This window comes from Oncorhynchus tshawytscha, unplaced genomic scaffold (genome assembly GCF_018296145.1).
Source record: "Oncorhynchus tshawytscha isolate Ot180627B unplaced genomic scaffold, Otsh_v2.0 Un_scaffold_15699_pilon_pilon, whole genome shotgun sequence".
Taxonomy (NCBI): Eukaryota; Metazoa; Chordata; class Actinopteri; order Salmoniformes; family Salmonidae; genus Oncorhynchus; species Oncorhynchus tshawytscha.
The window spans coordinates 61355-82103 of NW_024609277.1; the positions used below are offsets into that span (position 1 = coordinate 61355).

At 44.9% G+C, this 20749-nt stretch overlaps 1 protein-coding gene across 1 annotated transcript in view; it reads left to right on the forward strand.

Annotated features, from left to right (window-relative positions):
- The window catches only part of LOC112240683 (A disintegrin and metalloproteinase with thrombospondin motifs 14), a 94958-nt gene that overhangs the window by 29702 nt on the left and 44507 nt on the right, over positions 1-20749 (forward strand). Inside the window, exon 3 of the mRNA XM_042314749.1 lies at positions 17238-17394. Within this exon, the coding sequence (XP_042170683.1) occupies positions 17238-17394 (157 nt within the window). The remainder of the gene's footprint in view (positions 1-17237; positions 17395-20749) is intronic.

Consider the following 20749-nt stretch of genomic DNA (forward strand, 5'->3'; position numbering starts at 1 on the left):
CACAGATGTACAGATGGAACAAATGAACTGCCCTCTCTCTCTCTCTCTTTATTTGGATGAACTTTCCTATTTAGTTAAGATCCGACTGAATGAATAATCGTTGCCAGAAAAGGGCTCCCTCTGACCATTAGTGCAGAGTAAGGAAAGAGAGTCAAACTCCTTTTGAATTATATAAATATTGGACTGTAGTGTATTGGTGGGGTTAAAGATGATATACACTGAGCATACCAAACATTAGGAAGTCTGGGCCAGGTGTTGAAAGCATTCCACAGGGACGCTGGACCAGGTTGACTCCAATGCTTCTCACAGTTGTGTCTCATGATAAGCTGTGTCAAGTTGTTTGGATGTCCTTTGGGTGGTGGACCATTCTTCATACACACGGGAAACTGTTGAGCGTGAAAAACCCAGCAGCGTTGCAGTTCTTGACATAAACCGGTGCGCCTGGCACCTACTACCATATCCCGTTCAAAGGCACTTAAATGTTTTGTCTTGCCCACACTATGTAAATATCTACACTACGTAAAGATGTACACTATGTAAATATGTACACTATGTAAAGATCTACACTATGTAAAGATCTACACTATGCAAAGATCTACACTACGCAAAGATCTACACTACGTAAAGATCTACACTATGCAAAGATATACACTACGCAAAGATCTACACTATGTAAAGATCTACACTATGCAAAGATCTACACTACGCAAAGATCTGCACTATGTAAAGATCTACACTATGCAAAGATCTACACTACGTAAAATCTGCACTATGTAAAGATCTGCACTATGTGAAGATCTACACTATGCAAAGATCTACACTACGCAAAGATCTACACTACGTAAAGATCTGCACTATGTAAAGATCTACACTATGCAAAGATCTAGACTATGCAAAGATCTACACTACGCAAAGATCTACACTATGTAAAGATCTGCACTATGTAAAGATCTACACTATGCAAAGATCTACACTATGCAAAGATCTACACTATGTAAAGATCTACACTACGCAAAGATCTGCACTATGTAAAGATCTACACTATGTAAAGATCTACACTACGCAAAGATCTACACTATGTAAAGATCTACACTATGTAAAGATCTGCACTATGTAAAGATCTGCACTAAAGATCTGCACTAAGCAACTCCAGTGTAGATTTGGCCTTGTTTTAAATTGTGTTCCTGCTGAAAGAGGAATTCATCTCCCAGACTCTACCAGGTTTTCCTCTAGGATTACCTATGCTTAACCCCATTCCGTACATTTTTATCCTGAAAAACTCCCCAGATTACAAGCATACACATAACATGATGCAGCCACCACTAAGTTGAAAATAGGGAGAGTGGTACTCAGTAATGTGTTGTATTGGATTTGCCCCAAAAATAACACCATATTCAGGACAAAAAGTGAATTGCTTTGCCACATTTTTTGCAGTATTACCTTGTTGCAAACAGGATGCATGTTTTGGAATATTTGTATTCTGTACAGGCTTCCTTCTTTTCACTGTCATTTAGGTTAGTATTGTGGAGTAACTACAATGTTGTTGATCCATCGTCAGTTTTCTCCTATCACAGCCACTAAATTCTGTAAGTGTTTTAAAATCACCAGCGGCCTCATGATGAAATCCCTGAGCGGTTTCCTTTCTCTTCGGCAACTGAGTTAGGAAGGACGCCTGTATCTTTATTGTGACTGGGTGTATTGATACACATCCAAAGAGTATTTAATAATACCATGCTCTCAAAGAGATATTAAATGTCTGCTTTTATTTCTTTACGCATCTAGCGATAGGTGCCGTTGTTTGCGAGGCTTTGGAAAACCTCCCTGGTTGAATGATCAGAGCTGTAAGGGGAGGAAAAGTGGTCTAATGATCAGAGCTGTAAGGGGAGGAAAAGTGGTCTAATGATCAGAGCTGTAAGGGGAGGAAAAGTGGTCTAATGATCAGAGCTGTAAGGGGAGGAAAAGTGGTCTAATGATCAGAGCTGTAAGGGGAGGAAAAGTGGTCTAATGATCAGAGCTGTAAGGGGAGGAAAAGTGGTCTAATGATCAGAGCTGTAAGGGGAGGAAAAGTGGTCGAATGATCAGAGCTGTAAGGGGAGGAAAAGTGGTCTAATGATCAGAGCTGTAAGGGGAGGAAAAGTGGTCTAATGATCAGAGCTGTAAGGGGAGGAAAAGTGGTCTAATGATCAGAGCTGTAAGGGGAGGAAAAGTGGTCTAATGATCAGAGCTGTAAGGGGAGGAAAAGTGGTCTAATGATCAGAGCTGTAAGGGGAGGAAAAGTGGTCGAATGATCAGAGCTGTAAGGGGAGGAAAAGTGGTCTAATGATCAGAGCTGTAAGGGGAGGAAAAGTGGTCTAATGATCAGAGCTGTAAGGGGAGGAAAAGTGGTCTAATGATCAGAGCTGTAAGGGGAGGAAAAGTGGTCTAATGATCAGAGCTGTAAGGGGAGGAAAAGTGGTTACCTAGTCAGTTGCGCAATTGAATGCGTTCAACCAAAATGTGTCTTCCGCATTTAACCAAACCCTGTCATCGGCACTCAGGGAGCAGTTGTTGTTGGGGGTTAACTGCCTTGCTCAAGGGCAGAACGGCAGATTTAACCAAACCCTGTCATCGGCACTCAGGGAGCAGTTGTTGTTGGGGGTTAACTGCCTTGCTCAAGGGCAGAACGGCAGATTTAACCAAACCCTGTCATCGGCACTCAGGGAGCAGTTGTTGTTGGGAGTTAACTGCCTTGCTCAAGGGCAGAACGGCAGATTTAACCAAACCCTGTCATCGGCACTCAGGGAGCAGTTGTTGTTGGGGGTTAACTGCCTTGCTCAAGGGCAGAACGGCAGATTTAACCAAACCCTGTCATCGGCACTCAGGGAGCAGTTGTTGTTGGGGGTTAACTGCCTTGCTCAAGGGCAGAACGGCAGATTTAACCAAACCCTGTCATCGGCACTCAGGGAGCAGTTGTTGTTGGGGGTTAACTGCCTTGCTTAAGGGCAGAACGGCAGATTTAACCAAACCCTGTCATCGGCACTCAGGGAGCAGTTGTTGTTGGGGTTAACTGCCTTGCTCAAGGGCAGAACGGCAGATTTAACCAAACCCTGTCATCGGCACTCAGGGAGCAGTTGTTGTTGGGGGTTAACTGCCTTGCTCAAGGGCAGAACGGCAGATTTAACCAAACCCTGTCATCGGCACTCAGGGAGCAGTTGTTGTTGGGGGTTAACTGCCTTGCTCAAGGGCAGAACGGCAGATTTAACCAAACCCTGTCATCGGCACTCAGGGAGCAGTTGTTGTTGGGGGTTAACTGCCTTGCTCAAGGGCAGAACGGCAGATTTAACCAAACCCTGTCATCGGCACTCAGGGAGCAGTTGTTGTTGGGGGTTAACTGCCTTGCTCAAGGGCAGAACGGCAGATTTAACCACCTTGCCAGCTCATGGATTCGACCCAGTGACCTTTCAGTTACTGACCCAATGAGCTTAACTGTTAGGCTACCTAGGAGGTGTGTATGAATATGAAAGTGATTTAATTTATATTACACTTTATTAAACTTTCTTCTTTTTGTAAGATCTGTAAGATTATAATTTTTTAAACAATACAAAACATACACGTAACAAAAACGACAACATACAGACATTCGCAAGCAACCACCACATCACCACTGCCCAAACCCACCTGCTCACAGCCCTATCTCCAGCACCTGCATCGCTCTCTGTCACCACTGCCCAAACCCACCTGCTCACAGCCCTATCTCCAGCACCTGCATCGCTCTCTGTCACCACTGCCCAAACCCACCTGCTCACAGCCCTATCTCCAGCACCTGCATCGCTCTCTGTCACCACTGCCCAAACCCACCTGCTCACACCATTATCTCCAGCACCTGCATCGCTCTCTGTCACCACTGCCCAAACCCACCTGCTCACACCCCTATCTCCAGCACCTGCATCGCTCTCTGTCACCACTGCCCAAACCCACCTGCTCACACCCCTATCTCCAGCACCTGCATCGCTCTCTGTCACCACTGCCCAAACCCACCTGCTCACACCCCTATCTCCAGCACCTGCATCGCTCTCTGTCACCACTACCCAAACCCACCTGCTCACACCATTATCTCCAGCACCTGCATCGCTCTCTGTCACCACTGCCCAAACCCACCTGCTCACACCCCTATCTCCAGCACCTGCATCGCTCTCTGTCACCACTTCCCAAACCCACCTGCTCACAGCCCTATCTCCAGCACCTGCATCGCTCTCTGTCACCACTGCCCAAACCCACCTGCTCACAGCCCTATCTCCAGCACCTGCATCGCTCTCTGTCACCACTGCCCAAACCCACCTGCTCACAGCCCTATCTCCAGCACCTGCATCGCTCTCTGTCACCACTGCCCAAACCCACCTGCTCACAGCCCTATCTCCAGCACCTGCATCGCTCTCTGTCACCACTGCCCAAACCCACCTGCTCACAGCCCTATCTCCAGCACCTGCATCGCTCTCTGTCACCACTGCCCAAACCCACCTGCTCACAGCCCTATCTCCAGCACCTGCATCGCTCTCTCATTGTCACCACTGCCCAAACCCACCTGCTCACAGCCCTATCTCCAGCACCTGCATCGCTCTCTGTCACCACTGCCCAAACCCACCTTCTCACACCATTATCTCCAGCACCTGCATCGCTCTGTCACCACTGCCCAAACCCACCTTCTCACACCATTATCTCCAGCACCTGCATCGCTCTCTGTCACCACTGCCCAAACCCACCTGCTCTCTGTCACCAGCCCTATCTCCAGCACCTGCATCGCTCTCTGTCACCACTGCCCAAACCCACCTGCTCACAGCCCTATCTCCAGCACCTGCATCGCTCTCTGTCACCACTGCCCAAACCCACCTGCTCACAGCCCTATCTCCAGCACCTGCATCGCTCTCTGTTACCACTGCCCAAACCCACCTGCTCACAGCCCTATCTCCAGCACCTGCATCGCTCTCTGTCACCACTGCCCAAACCCACCTGCTCACAGCCCTATCTCCAGCACCTGCATCGCTCTCTGTCACCACTGCCCAAACCCACCTGCTCACAGCCCTATCTCCAGCACCTGCATCGCTCTCTGTCACCACTGCCCAAACCCACCTGCTCACAGCCCTATCTCCAGCACCTGCATCGCTCTCTGTCACCACTGCCCAAACCCACCTTCTCACAGCCCTATCTCCAGCACCTGCATCCAGCTCTCTGTCACCACTGCCCAAACCCACCTGCTCACAGCCCTATCTCCAGCACCTGCATCGCTCTCTGTCACCACTGCCCAAACCCACCTGCTCACAGCCCTATCTCCAGCACCTGCATCGCTCTCTGTCACCACTGCCCAAACCCACCTGCTCACAGCCCTATCTCCAGCACCTGCATCGCTCTCTGTTACCACTGCCCAAACCCACCTGCTCACAGCCCTATCTCCAGCACCTGCATCGCTCTCTGTTACCACTGCCCAAACCCACCTGCTCACAGCCCTATCTCCAGCACCTGCATCGCTCTCTGTCACCACTGCCCAAACCCACCTGCTCACAGCCCTATCTCCAGCACCTGCATCGCTCTCTGTCACCACTGCCCAAACCCACCTGCTCACAGCCCTATCTCCAGCACCTGCATCGCTCTCTGTCACCACTGCCCAAACCCACCTGCTCACAGCCCTATCTCCAGCACCTGCATCGCTCTCTGTCACCACTGCCCAAACCCACCTGCTCACAGCCCTATCTCCAGCACCTGCATCGCTCTCTGTCACCACTGCCCAAACCCACCTGCTCACAGCCCTATCTCCAGCACCTGCATCGCTCTCTGTCACCACTGCCCAAACCCACCTGCTCACAGCCCTATCTCCAGCACCTGCATCGCTCTCTGTCACCACTGCCCAAACCCACCTGCTCACAGCCCTATCTCCAGCACCTGCATCGCTCTCTGTCACCACTGCCCAAACCCACCTGCTCACAGCCCTATCTCCAGCACCTGCATCGCTCTCTGTCACCACTGCCCAAACCCACCTGCTCACAGCCCTATCTCCAGCACCTGCATCGCTCTCACCACTGCCCAAACCCACCTGCTCACAGCCCTATCTCCAGCACCTGCATCGCTCTCTGTCACCACTGCCCAAACCCACCTGCTCACAGCCATATCTCCAGCACCTGCATCGCTCTCTGTCACCACTGCCCAAACCCACCTGCTCACAGCCCTATCTCCAGCACCTGCATCGCTCTCTGTCACCACTGCCCAAACCCACCTGCTCACAGCCCTATCTCCAGCACCTGCATCGCTCTCTGTCACCACTGCCCAAACCCACCTGCTCACAGCCATATCTCCAGCACCTGCATCGCTCTCTGTCACCACTGCCCAAACCCACCTGCTCACAGCCCTATCTCCAGCACCTGCATCGCTCTCTGTCACCACTGCCCAAACCCACCTGCTCACAGCCCTATCTCCAGCACCTGCATCGCTCTCTGTCACCACTGCCCAAACCCACCTGCTCACAGCCATATCTCCAGCACCTGCATCGCTCTCTGTCACCACTGCCCAAACCCACCTGCTCACAGCCCTATCTCCAGCACCTGCATCGCTCTCTGTCACCACTGCCCAAACCCACCTGCTCACAGCCCTATCTCCAGCACCTGCATCGCTCTCTGTCACCACTGCCCAAACCCACCTGCTCACAGCCCTATCTCCAGCACCTGCATCGCTCTCTGTCACCACTGCCCAAACCCACCTGCTCACAGCCCTATCTCCAGCACCTGCATCGCTCTCTGTCACCACTGCCCAAACCCACCTGCTCACACCATTATCTCCAGCACCTGCATCGCTCGCTCTGTCACCACTTCCCAAACCCACCTGCTCACACCCCTATCTCCAGCACCTGCATTCCTCTCTGTCACCACTACCCAAACCCACCTGCTCACACCATTATCTCCAGCACCTGCATCGCTCTGTCACCACTGCCCAAACCCACCTGCTCACACCCCTATCTCCAGCACCTGCATCACTCTCTGTTACCACTGCCCAAACCTACCTGCTCACACCCCTATCTCCAGCACCTGCATCGCTCTCTGTCACCAATACCCAAACCCACCTGCTCACACCATTATCTCCAGCACCTGCATCGCTCTCTGTCACCACTGCCCAAACCCACCCGCTCACACCCCTATCTCCAGCACCTGCATCACTCTCTGCCACATGGCCTCAAACCCACCTGCTCACCCACCTGTAATTTCATTTGTTTAACCTTTTAAACCATGTAGAGATTTTTTATGGGTTTATTTTAAAATAGTAATTTATTTTTCATCCATTTTAATTTCTAACTAAGATTTAATTTTTGTCCGAGTATGAGATTATAATTTCCCTAATGTATGCCTTAAAAAGCATTTCAAATTATATCGGGGTACACACTTTTCTCTGTCCTCTATGTTTACATTTGTAATGGTAAAAGTTTTAAAAAATACATTTACGTATTTAATACATTTCGGGTGAAGATGTGCTCTGTTCATTCTCCATGTTCTGTCACTAAGGGTATTTTCTGTTGGTGTAGTTCAGCATGATACCAAAGAATGGTCCCATATCACTATTTCACAGATTTTTTAACACAGTAAATTGTTCAGAGCAATGTTTAAAATAAAAATGTAGTCATTTCTTGAATAGATTGAATAGATTTTCTTACTTTGAGAAAAAAGGAGTAGTCTTTTGTAGTTGGGAATAGTAATCTCTAGGTGTCCTGTAAATTATTTGTAGAGATGAACATTTTCAGACTCTTTGTGGAGGTTCCTTGAATTTGCCTTTTTCTTATTTCAACATCTGTCAATCTGATCAAATGTATGATTTCGGTCTCCTGCTTGATTAATAGTTTGAGTCTGGAATTGATCTAATGTAGTTTGATTTCTATCCAAAATTTACCAGATATGCCCCTGGTGGGATATACAATGAAATCAATGTGTGTTTTTCACCATGTAAGGTACAATTCAACATTATAAAATGGCCTCCTTGGTCCGTGTGCTGGGATATAATGGTTTATTCTTATTTATCAGGATGCCTACACCTCTGCTGTTACTACAGTAGGTGGCAGTATAGGCCTCTTCAACCCGGATCCTCTTTAAATATTGTCACGTTCTGACCTTAGTTCCTTTATTATGTCTTTGTTAGTTTGGTCAGGGCGTGAGTTGGGGTGGGTAGTCTATGTAGTATTTATGTGTTTGGCCTGGTATGGTTCTCAATAAGAGGCAGGTGTCGTTCGTTGTCTCTGATTGAGAAGCATACTTAGGTAGCCTGTTTTTCCCCCATTTTAGTTGTGGGTGATTGTTTTCTGTCTCTGTGTCTTCACCAGACAGAACTGTTTCGTTTTCGTTCGTTCTCCTTGTTATTTTGTTTTTGTTCAACGTTAATAAATATCAACATGGACACGTTCCACGCTGCATATTGGTCCGATCCTTCATACTCCTCATCAGAGGAAGACGAATCGCGTTACAAATATTCCATTTAAAACTTTTTTAAATTTTTATGTAACTCTTGTAGGTAAACCACATCTGCTGACAATTTCTTTAAGTGTTCAAGAACCTTGTGCTTTTTTTCCCCCATCATGAAGCCCGTGCACATTCCATGTAATAAGTTGGATTTTATTCCCCCATCATGAAGCCCGTGCACATTCCATGTAATAAATTGGATTTTATTCCCCCATCATGAAGCCCGTGCACATTCCATGTAATAAGTTGGATTTTATTCCCCCATCATGAAGCCCGTGCACATTCCATGTAATAAGTTGGATTTTATTCCCCCATCATGAAGCCCGTGCACATTCCATGTAATAAGTTGGATTTTATTCCCCCATCATGAAGCCCGTGCACATTCCATGTAATAAGTTGGATTTTATTCCCCATCATGAAGCCCGTGCACATTCCATGTAATAAGTTGGATTTTATTCCCCCATCATGAAGCCCGTGCACATTCCATGTAATAAGTTGGATTTTATTCCCCCATCATGAAGCCCGTGCACATTCCATGTAATAAGTTGGATTTTATTGGTCTTCTATAAAATCCAAGTGTGTTCCGTCTATCATTGAAGAACCAGATAAAAACACTTTAGCAGACATGTCAAATGAGGGTGGTGGACATTCCATAGAGTGGGAGTCATAGTATTAATGCATAGTTATTATATTCATTACATATATAGAGTGTGTGAGCACTTTATTACACTTTCATTAGACAGTTATTACACTTGTCAGGTTTTTTTAACCATAGAAACGTACTGTACACTGAGTGTATATTTCTTTCAGTGTGTCTATGTGATCCCTGTGGGAATTGAACCCACAACCTTGATGTTGACAGCACCACACTCAACTCTTACCAACTGAGCCACGATGACAGGACCACCTAATTAGTTAAGCAGGGAAAAGACCAGTGGTTGTTTTAAAGCTCCACCAGTTGAGCCCCATTAGAATCTGCAGGCCGAGCTGTTCCACCATCTGTGCCTCCTCGCTCAGCCTCATATTAGACTCAGTAGGCCAGGCTATTCCCCCAGCTCCTCTCTCAGCCTCCTATTAGACTCAGTATGCCAGGCTATTCCCCCATCTCCTCTCCCAGCCTCCCATTAGACTCAGTAGGCCAGGCTATTCCCCCATCTCCTCTCCCAGCCTCCCATTAGACTCAGTAGGCCAGGCTATTCCCCTATCTCCTCTCCCATTCTCCCATTAGAGTCTGTAGTCTAGGCTATTCCCCCATCTCCTCTCCCTGCCTCCCATTAGACTCAGTAGTCCAGGCTATTCCCCCATCGCCTCTCCCATTCTCCCATTAGAGCCTGTAGTCCAGGCTATTCCCCCATCGCCTCTCCCATTCTCCCATTAGACTCAGTAGGCCAGGCTATTCCCCCATCTCCTCTCTCAGCCTCATATTAGACTCAGTAGTCCAGGCTATTCCCCCATCTCCTCTCCCAGCCTCCGATTAGACTCAGTAGGCCAGGCTATTCCCCCATCGCCACTCCCAGCCTCCCAGATGTTTGGCTGTTGTAGCATTCTAGAGTGGTGTAGCTAGACGTCCCCCCCCCCCACAGACAGCCCCAGTTCAGTTTCCACCCACCAGCCAGCTGGCTGGTAAAAGAAAATACCACAGAGGAAGTATTCATACATTTCTTTGCCTGGCATTTCCTGGTTTTAAAGTGATGGATCCCTCCGTTCTTTCCTATAGGCTACACCACCTCCAGTGTGTTACAGCTACCTGTCCAACTTGTGGCTTTGTTTTTCCTCACGACGAGTTATGTATGAGACGATGCTGAGGATTCTTTATGATAGGGGGTTATTTGGCTCCAAAACAGTTGTTCTCACTTCCTGTGCATATTAAGTTGTGTACCATTTTGTCTGGGATCTGGAAATACATATCTCTCCCTGCCAAAATGCATATGTCTTTTTTTGTCTTCCCTTTTTTACCAGTATAATGATGGCCTACTGTATTTTCTAAAGGAAAGGGTGTGGGTTCCTCAGAGAATGTTGGACATGAGTACAGACTCTAAAGCATCACATCCAACAAAATGTACTGTGTCACACATTTCAACTAAGTTTACGGGTGTTAACACATTTCTGAAAGGAATCCACGACTGTTAATGACATAACCGAACAAATGTCTTCACCTATTAATACATGTGAGAGGAATTGTTAACTTCTCTCTGTCATGGGATTGCATCATCAAACTACTGGAGGACTGAAATGGTTAATTATAGTATGGAGAGAGGAGAAGAGGAGGAGGAGGAGGAGAGAGGAGAGAGGGGAGGAGGAGCGAGAAGAGCGAGGAGAAGGAGGAGAGAGGAGAGGAGGAGGAGAGGGAGAGGAGCGAGGAGGACGAAGAGAGAGTAAAGGAGGAGAGAGGAGGAGGAGAGAGGAGAGAGGGGGAGGGGAGGAAGAGGAGAGGGGGAGGAGCGAGAAGAGCGAGGAGAAGGAGGAGAGGAGGAGGAGGAGGAGGAGGAGGAGCGAGGAGGAGGAGGAGGAGAGAGGAAAGGAGGAGAGAGGAGGAGGAGAGAGGAGAGGAGGAGGGGAAGAGCGAGGAGGAGAGAAGAGGGAGAGAGGGGAAAGGAGGAGGAGAGAGGAGAGGTGGATGAGGAGAGGAGAAGACAAGTGGAGAGAGGAGAGGGGTGGATGGGGGAGAGGAGGAAGGGAGGAGTGAGAAGAGCGAGGAGGAGAGAGGAGGGAGAGAGGAATGGAGGAGGAGGAGAGAAGAGAGGAGAGGTGGATGGAGAGAGGAGAGGAAGAGAGGAGAAGACAAGTGGAGAGAGGAGAGGGGTGGATGGGGGAGAGGAAAGGAAGAGAGGGGAGGATTAGAGAGGAAAGGAGTGCTCTACAATCATGCAGAAATAACTGTGCCAGATGGCATGGCTCTGGAGTCTGGAGTCTGAAATACTCTCAGAACCAGTACGGAAGATCCTGGGCTCTGCCATCTCTCTCTCATTGCTTTGAATCAAACTCTTAGAGGTCATACAGAGTTGAGATGAGACACAGAGAGAGAGCTGGTCTTGTGTCCTTTGTACAGTTTAGAGGTCATTATGGACCTCTGCCTCTCCAGTGATTGGTTTAAAATTAGTTTACCTCACATTAGCCCCGCAATTGAATATTTCCTTCTTAATTTTTTTGTACTATTATTGTTCAAACTATTGAATAAAACCGTATGAATAGAGACGCTAGACTGAACAATCAGATATACAATTTGCTTGGAGAAAAACACACACTCGAACGTTTTCCAATAGTTTTGAAAGTAACATTGTTGAATGTTGAAGTAATTATCTCAATTATTTCGACCTATATAATTTCCCCATTGATTCCTCCATACACTGTAGGCTAACTTCCTGTTGATAATTATAAGCTCCTCTACAATTACAACTTGAAAGAAGAGGAGATTACTCCAGGATGGATATGGAAGAGAAGGGAAATAATTTAAAAAAAAAAATAGCTTTTTAAGGTGAATTCAATATTTCACCTTAAAAAAATGAACAAAAGTATGTGGACACCTGCTCATCCAACATCTTATTCCAATATCATGGGCATTAATATGGAGTTGGTCTTCCCTTTGCTGCTATAACAGCCTCCACTCTTTTGGAAGGGCTTTCCACTAGATGTTGGATCATTACTGCTATAACAGCCTCCACTCTTTTGGAAGGCTTTCCACTAGATATTGGATCATTACTGCTATAACAGCCTCCACTCTTTTGGGAAGGCTTTCCACTAGATGTGGGAACATTGCTGCTATAACAGCCTCCACTCTTTTGGGAAGGCTTTCCACTAGATGTGGGAACATTGCTGCTATAACAGCCTCCACTCTTTTGGAAGGGCTTTCCACTAGATGTTGGAACATTACTGCTATAACAGCCTCCACTCTTTTGGAACCACTAGATATTGATCATTACTGCTATAACAGCCTCCACTCTTTGGGAAGGCTTTCCACTAGAGATAACAGCCTCCACTCTTTTGGAAGGCTTTCCACATTACTGCTATAACAGCCTCCACTCTTTTGGGAAGGCTTTCCACTAGATGTGGAACATTGCTGCTATAACAGCCTCCACTCTTTTGGGAAGGCTTTCCACTAGATGTGGGAACATTGCTTATAACAGCCTCCACTCTTTTGGGAAGGCTTTCCACTAGATGATTGGAACATTGCTGCTATAACAGCCTCCACTCTTTTGGAAGGGAGATGTTGGCTTTCCACTAACAGCCTCCACTTTTGGATGTTGGAACATTGCTGGGAAGGCTATAACAGCCTCCAGCCTCCACTCTTTTGGAAGGCTTCTAGATGGGAACATTGCTGCTTTCCACTGGAAGGCTTTCCACTTGGAACATTGCTGCTATAACAGCCTCCACTCTTTTGGGAAGGCTTTCCACTAGATGTTGGAACATTGCTGCTATAACAGCCTCCACTCTTCTGGGAAGGCTTTCCACTAGATGTTGGAACATTGCTGCTTAACAGCCTCCACTCTTTTGGAAGGCTTTCCACTAGATGTTGGAACATTGCTGCTATAACAGCCTCCACTCTTCTGGGAAGGCTTTCCACTAGATGTTGGATCATTACTGTGGGGCTTCCATTCAACCACAAGAGCATTAGTGAGGTCGGGCACTGATGTTGGGCGATTAGGCCTGTTTTGTAGTCAGAGTTCAAATTCATCCCAATGGTGTTCGATTGGGTTGAGGTCAGGGCTCTGTGCAGGCCAGTCAAGTTCTTCCACACCAATCTCGACAAACCATTTCTGTATGGATCTCGCTTTGTGCACGGGTGTATTATCATGCTGAAACAGGAAAGGGCCTTTTCCAATCTGTTGCTACAAAGTTGGAAGCACAAAATCGTCCTGAATGTTGTTGTATGCTGTACCATTAAGATTTCCCTTCACTGGAACTAAGGGGCCTAGACCGAAGCATGAAAAACAGCTTCAGAGTCCAATGGCCGCAAGCTTTACACCACTCCAGCTGACTCTTGGCATTGCGCCTGGTGATCTTAAGCTTGGGTGTGGCTGCTCGGCCATGGAAACCCATTTCATGATGCTCCAGACTAAGTTTTTGTGCTGACGTTGCTTCCAGAGGCAGTTTGTACCTCGGTAGTGAGTGTTGCAACCGAGGACAGAATATTTTTAAGTGCTCTGCGCTTCAGCACTCGGCGGTCCCGTTCTGTGAGGTTGTGTGGCCTACCACTTTGCGGCTGAGCCGTTGTTGCTCCTAGACGTTTCCACTTCACAATAACAGCACTTACAGTTGACCGGGGCAGCTCTAGCAGGGCAGAAATGTAACAAACTGACTTGTTGGAAAGGTGGCATCCTATGATGGTGCCACGTTGAAAGTCACTGAGCTCTTCAGTAAGGCCATTCTACTGCCAATATTCATCTATGTGTCCACATAGTTCACTTGAGGTGGGTTCCCACTTCCAGAGATACTATACAGGGGTATTATACTATAATTATTATACTATACCTGGTATTATACAGGGGTTATAGTACACAGCCTGGTATTATACTGGGGTTATAGTATACAGTCTGGTATTATACTGGGGTTATAGAATACAGTCTGGTATTATACTGGGGTTATAGTATACAGTCTGGTATTATACTGGGGTTATAGTATACAGTCTGGTATTATACTGGGGTTATAGTATACAGTCTGGTATTATACTGGGGTTATAGTATACAGTCTGGTATTATACTGGGGTTATAGTATACAGTACTGGGGTATTATACAGTCTGGTATTATACTGGGGTTATAGTATACAGTCTGGTATTATACTGGGGTTATAGTATACAGTCTGGTATTATACTGGGGTTATAGTATACAGTCTGGTATTATACTGGGGTTATATACAGTCTGGGGGTTATAGTATACAGTATTATACTGTATACAGTCTATTATACTGGGGTTATAGTATACAGTCTGGTATTATACTGGGGTTATAGTATACAGTCTGGTATTATACTGGGGTTATAGTATACAGTCTGGTATTATACTGGGGTTATAGTATACAGTCTGGTATTATACTGGGGTTATAGTATACAGTCTGGTATTATACTGGGGTTATAGTATACAGTCTGGTATTATACTGGGGTTATAGTATACAGTCTGGTATTATACTATAATTATTATACTATACCTGGTATTATACTGGGGTTATAGTATACAGTCTGGTATTATACTGGGGTTATAGTATACAGTGCCTGGTATTATACTGGGGTTATAGTATACAGTCTGGTATTATACTGGGGTTATAGTATACAGTCTGGTATTATACTGGGGAAGTTGTGTTTCCATACCTAGGGCTGATACTAAGGGCTTGTGAAGGGCCAATCAACAACCTTTGAACACTGAGTGTAGTAATACGGAGGCCTGTGTACTAATGTAGAGGCCTGTGTACTAATGTAGAGGCCTGTGTACTAATGTAGAGGCCTGTGTACTAATGTAGAGGCCTGTGTACTAATGTAAAGGCCTATGTACTAATGTAGAGGCCTGTGTACTAATGTAGAGGCCTGTGTACTAATGTAGAGGCCTGTGTACTAATGTAGAGGCCTGTGTACTAATGTAGAGGCCTGTGTACTAATGTAGAGGCCTGTGTACTAATGTAGAGGCCTGTACTAATGTAGAGGCCTGTGTACTAATGTAGAGGCCTGTGTACTAATGTAGAGGCCTGTGTACTAATGTAGAGGCCTGTGTACTAATGTAGAGGCCTGTGTACTAATGTAGAGGCCTGTGTACTAATGTAGAGGCCTGTGTACTAATGTAGAGGCCTGTGTACTAATGTAGAGGCCTGTACTAATGTAGAGGCCTGTGTACTAATGTAGAGGCCTGTGTACTAATGTAGAGGCCTGTGTACTAATGTAGAGGCCTGTGTACTAATGTAGAGGCCTGTGTACTAATGTAGAGGCCTGTGTACTAATGTAGAGGCCTGTGTACTAATGTAGAGGCATGTGTACTAATGTAGAGGCCTGGGGTTATAGGTACTAAAGTGAATAGTGGTTGGGAAAAAGTAAATAAACTTTAATAGAAAATATCTAAAGTAAAAGTCACCCAGTAAAATTCTATTTGAGTAAAAGTCACCCAGTAAAATTCTATTTGAGTAAAAGTCACCCAGTAAAATTCTATTTGAGTAAAAGTCACTCAGTAAAATTCTATTTGAGTAAAAGTCACCCAGTAAAATTCTATTTGAGTAAAAGTCACCCAGTAAAATTCTATTTGAGTAAAAGTCACCCAGTAAAATTCTATTTGAGTAAAAGTCACCCAGTAAAATTATATTTGAGTAAAAGTCACCCAGTAAAATTCTATTTGAGTAAAAGTCACTCAGTAAAATTCTATTTGAGTAAAAGTCACCCAGTAAAATTCTATTTGAGTAAAAGTCACCCAGTAAAATTCTATTTGAGTAAAAGTCACCCAGTAAAATTCTATTTGAGTAAAAGTCACCCAGTAAAATTCTATTTGAGTAAAAGTCACCCAGTAAAATTCTACTTGAGTAAAAGTCACCCAGTAAAATTCTATTTGAGTAAAAGTCACCCAGTAAAATTCTACTTGAGTAAAAGTCACCCAGTAAAATTCTATTTGAGTAAAAGTCACCCAGTAAAATTCTACTTGAGTAAAAGTCACCCAGTAAAATTCTATTTGAGTAAAAGTCACCCAGTAAAATACTACTTGAGTAAAAGTCACCCAGTGAATATCTACTTGAGTAAAAGTCACCCAGTAAAATTCTATTTGAGTAAAAGTCACCCAGTAAAATTCTACTTGAGTAAAAATCACCCAGTAAAATTCTATTTGAGTAAAAGTCACCCAGTAAAATACTACTTGAGTAAAAGTCACCCAGTAAAATCTACTTGAGTAAAAGTCACCCAGTAAAATTCTATTTGAGTAAAAGTCACCCAGTAAAATACTACTTGAGTAAAAGTCACCCAGTAAAATTCTACTTGAGTAAAAGTCACCCAGTAAAATTCTATTTGAGTAAAAGTCACCCAGTAAAAATCCTACTTGAGTAAAAGTCACCCAGTAAAATTCTATTTGAGTAAAAGTCACCCAGTAAAATACTACTTGAGTAAAAGTCTAAAAGTATTTGGTTTAAAATATACGTAAGTATCAAAAGTAAATGTAGTTGCTAAAATATACTTAAGTATGAAAAGTAAAAGTATAAATTATTTAAAATAATTTCAAATTAAGCAAACCAGATGGCATCATGTAACAAAATAAATAATAATAATAATTTTCAGGTAGCCAGGGGCACACTCCAACATTCAGACATCATTTACAAAATAAATAATAATAATAATCTTCATTTACAAAATGAAGTGTGTGTGTCTAGTGAGTGCACCGGATCAGAGGCAGTAGATCCCTACTGGGATGTTCTGTTAAGGGCATTAATTGGACCAGTTTCCTGTCCTGCTAAGCATTCAAAATGTAACCAGTACTTTTGGGTGTCAAGGAAAATGTATGGAGTAAAAAGTACATTCTTTTCTTATTAAGGAATGTAGTAAAAGTAAAAATTGTCAAAAATATAAATTGTAAAGTGAAGTGCAGATACCCTCTCAATAACTACTTAAGTAGTACTTTAAAGTATATTTTACTTAAGTAGTACTTTAAAGTATTTTTTACTTAAGTAGTACTTTAAAGTATTTTTTACTTAAGTAGTACTTTAAAGTATTTTTTACTTAAGTAGTACTTTAAAGTATTTTTTACTTAAGTAGTACTTTAAAGTATTTTTTACTTAAGTACTTTAAACCACATTATGTGAAGAGCTGTGTTTTTTTCCAGGCAGGCCTGATCCGGACTGATAATGGGGAGTTTTTCATCGAGCCTCTAGAGAAGGGTCAGCAGGATGTGGAGGTGAAAGGTCGTGTCCATGTGGTCTACAGGAGATCTGCCATCAAAAGTGAACCAGTCCAAACAAGGAAGGACCTCCCCAATGAAGGTAAGGGAAGGGAACACCACCAGTGTAGTGGAAAGAGGAGGGGTGAGTGCACACACACACACACACACACACACACACTCATGCACACACACACACAGCACACACACACACACACACACAGCAGACAGACTATTCACTGCACCAGCTGTGAGGAATGCTCGGCCCCTATGAAAGCACTGGGGGAAAGTCTGTCTCTCTGCTCTACAGTTAAAATGGACCTGACTCCTCTATGAATTCCCTCCTGTCCGTGAACAATAGCTTGAGCATCTGGCGGTAGGCTGTCCTACTGTTATAGGTGCCGTAGATTATCTCTCCAGTGTCTGGGTCTGTAAAGGTGATGTACAGTCATACACACTAAAACAATGAGGGTTCCTCAAGGGTTCTATGTGGAACCATAATGCCTCAAATAGCCCTTTAAGCTCTTTAATGGTTCTTTGCAGTTCAGAACTAGGGTTCTTTACAGTTCAGAACTAGGGTTCTTTACAGTTCAGAACTAGGGTTCTTTACAGTTCAGAACTAGGGTTCTTTACAGTTCAGAACTAGGGTTCTTTACAGTTCAGAACTAGGGTTCTTTGCAGTTCAGAACTAGGGTTCTTTACAGTTCAGAACTAGGGTTCTTTACAGTTCAGAACTAGGGTTCTTTACAGTTCAGAACTAGGGTTCTTTACAGTTCATAAAATGGGTTCTTTACAGTTCAGAACTAGGGTTCTTTGCAGTTCAGAACTAGGGTTCTTTGCAGTTCAGAACTAGGGTTCTTTACAGTTCAGAAAATGGTTCTTTCTTCTTTTAGTGATAATTAAAATGTAGGGTAAGCAGCTCATTAGAATTTTTGGAGACGTGGTTTACGCACAGCTCTTTTTGTGCAATTATGAGTTAGTGTCATGTCAGTTTATCTGATGTGTTGTGTTGTGTTATGCCATTACATTTTGTATATGACAATGGTCAGTGATGGTGTCCTGTGAAAGACTCATGTTATGGCCTTGTGTTAGTTGAGAACAGCTGACTAAATCAGTCAGTGGGCCTCAATTCTCTCCTCAGGGACCCCAGCTGTTCCAGAGGAAGCTCACTTGTTTCAACTTGTCAATAATAACACCTATGGAATTTTAACAATATAACATGTCTGACCAGAATAAAACCCTGTATGGTTTTCAATATTATCTACAAAGAACCTTTAAGATTAAAGAAGGTTCTTTATAGAACCATTCTCCATAAAGGTTCTATAAAAGGACCCTAAAATTAGCTAGCTAAAATCTGGAGGTCTCCCCTCAAGCTTAGCTAGCTAGCTAACGTTATACTGCAGCTAAAGTCAATCTGGAGGCCTCCCCTTAAGCTTAGCTAGCTAGCTAACGTTATACTGCAGCTAAAGTCAATCTGGAGGTCTCCCCTCAATCTTAGCTAGCTAGCTAACGTTATATTGCAGCTAAAGTCAATCTGGTGACATCAAAATGATGACAAAAGGTTTTCCTACTATTTATTTGCCTTTATAAATGTCATTTTTGTTTTCAAGCCTCAGTAATGCACTTTCAGATCACCCCGTCATCAGCGCCCGATGAGGATGCATTGAGTAGAATGCTCAGTCGGCCGTCAGTCCTAAAACGAACGTTCAAAACAATATTGTGACGCAACATGCAACCCTTGAATATAGAACCTGAGGAAAAGGTTCTTCATATCACCATACAGGTTCCATTTAGAACCTCATGAGCATGGTTCTTTATAGAACCTTTTAAAAAGGGTTCTACAGAGCACCAAAAGGGATCTACTATGGTTACAAGCCAAAGAACTATCTGATACTAGAATGGAAGTTACAAATGTAACTATGTGTCACGAACCTCGCCGAAGATGGTGCCTCTTCCTGTTCGGGCGGTGCTCAGCGGTCGTCGTCGCCGGCCTATTAGCTGCCATCGATTCCCTTTCCGTTTGTTTTGGGTTATTGGGTAATTGGTTACACCTGTTTTGTATTAGGGTTTGTGTGTAGGGTATTTAAGGGCACTAGGCCCGCTGGGTATTTGTGCGGGCTTGTTTTTTGTTACTCTGTGTTTGATGGTGTGATTTATTCCTGTATTTATTCTCTGGACTATTTTGTCCTGTTGTTTGGACTGGCAACTTATATACGCCCTGTGTGTTGGCGTGACTGTTTTGTCCTGTTGTTTGGACTGGCAACTTATATACGCCCTGTGTGTTGGCGTGACTGTTTTGTCCTGTTGTTTGGACTGGCAACTTATATACGCCCTGTGTGTTGGCGTGACTGTTTTGTCCTGTTGTTTGGACTACGCCCTGTGTGTTGGCGTGACTGTTTTGTCCTGTTGTTTGGACTGGCAACTTATATACGCCCTGTGTGTTGGCGTGACTGTTTTGTCCTGTTGTTTGGACTGGCAACTTATATACGCCCTGTGTGTTGGCGTGACTGTTTTGTCCTGTTGTTTGGACTGGCAACTTATATACGCCCTGTGTGTTGGCGTGACTGTTTTGTTGCGCTGGGGAATACATTTGAAAAGAAAGACTGAACCCTGCTCTCTGCGCCTGATTCCACCCACCACTCCTAGTTGATGGTAACACTATGGTTGTATGAATACCATTCAGACCATCCGTACGGTGTGAGGTATGGATTATATTCCGTGCGCTCCCCGCGGGTCCAGTAACAATAACAACAAAGTCACCCCGGTGACGTGACAGCGTGTGGAGAACGTTTCCCTCGCGGTTCATGTAAAACCGCCCTGTCTCAGAGAAACTTCTCGCCAACGTATTCAGAGTGACAGGTTACCACTGACGGTCTTACAGCAGTTAGGCTGTAGTGATGTGGTTCTGAAAGTACTGGAATGTATAGGCAGCTGGCTGGGCCATTTACAACCATGATGTGGTTCTGAAAGTACTGGAATGTATAGGCAGCTGGCTGGGCCATTTACAACCATGATGTGGTTCTGAAAGTACTGGAATGTATAGGCAGCTGGCTGGGCCATTTACAACCATGATGTGGTTCTGAAAGTACTGGAATGTATAGGCAGCTGGCTGGGCCATTTACAACCATGATGTGGTTCTGAAAGTGCTGGAATGTAGGCAGCTGGCTGGGCCATTTACAACCATGATGTGGTTCTGAAAGTACTGGAATGTATAGGCAGCTGGCTGGGCCATTTACAATCATGATGTGGTTCTGAAAGTACTGGAATGTATAGGCAGCTGGCTGGGCCATTTACAACCATGATGTGGTTCTGAAAGTACTGGAATGTATAGGCAGCTGGCTGGGCCATTTACAACCATGATGTGGTTCTGAAAGTACTGGAATGTATAGGCAGCTGGCTGGGCCATTTACAACCATGATGTGGTTCTGAAAGTACTGGAATGTATAGGCAGCTGGCTG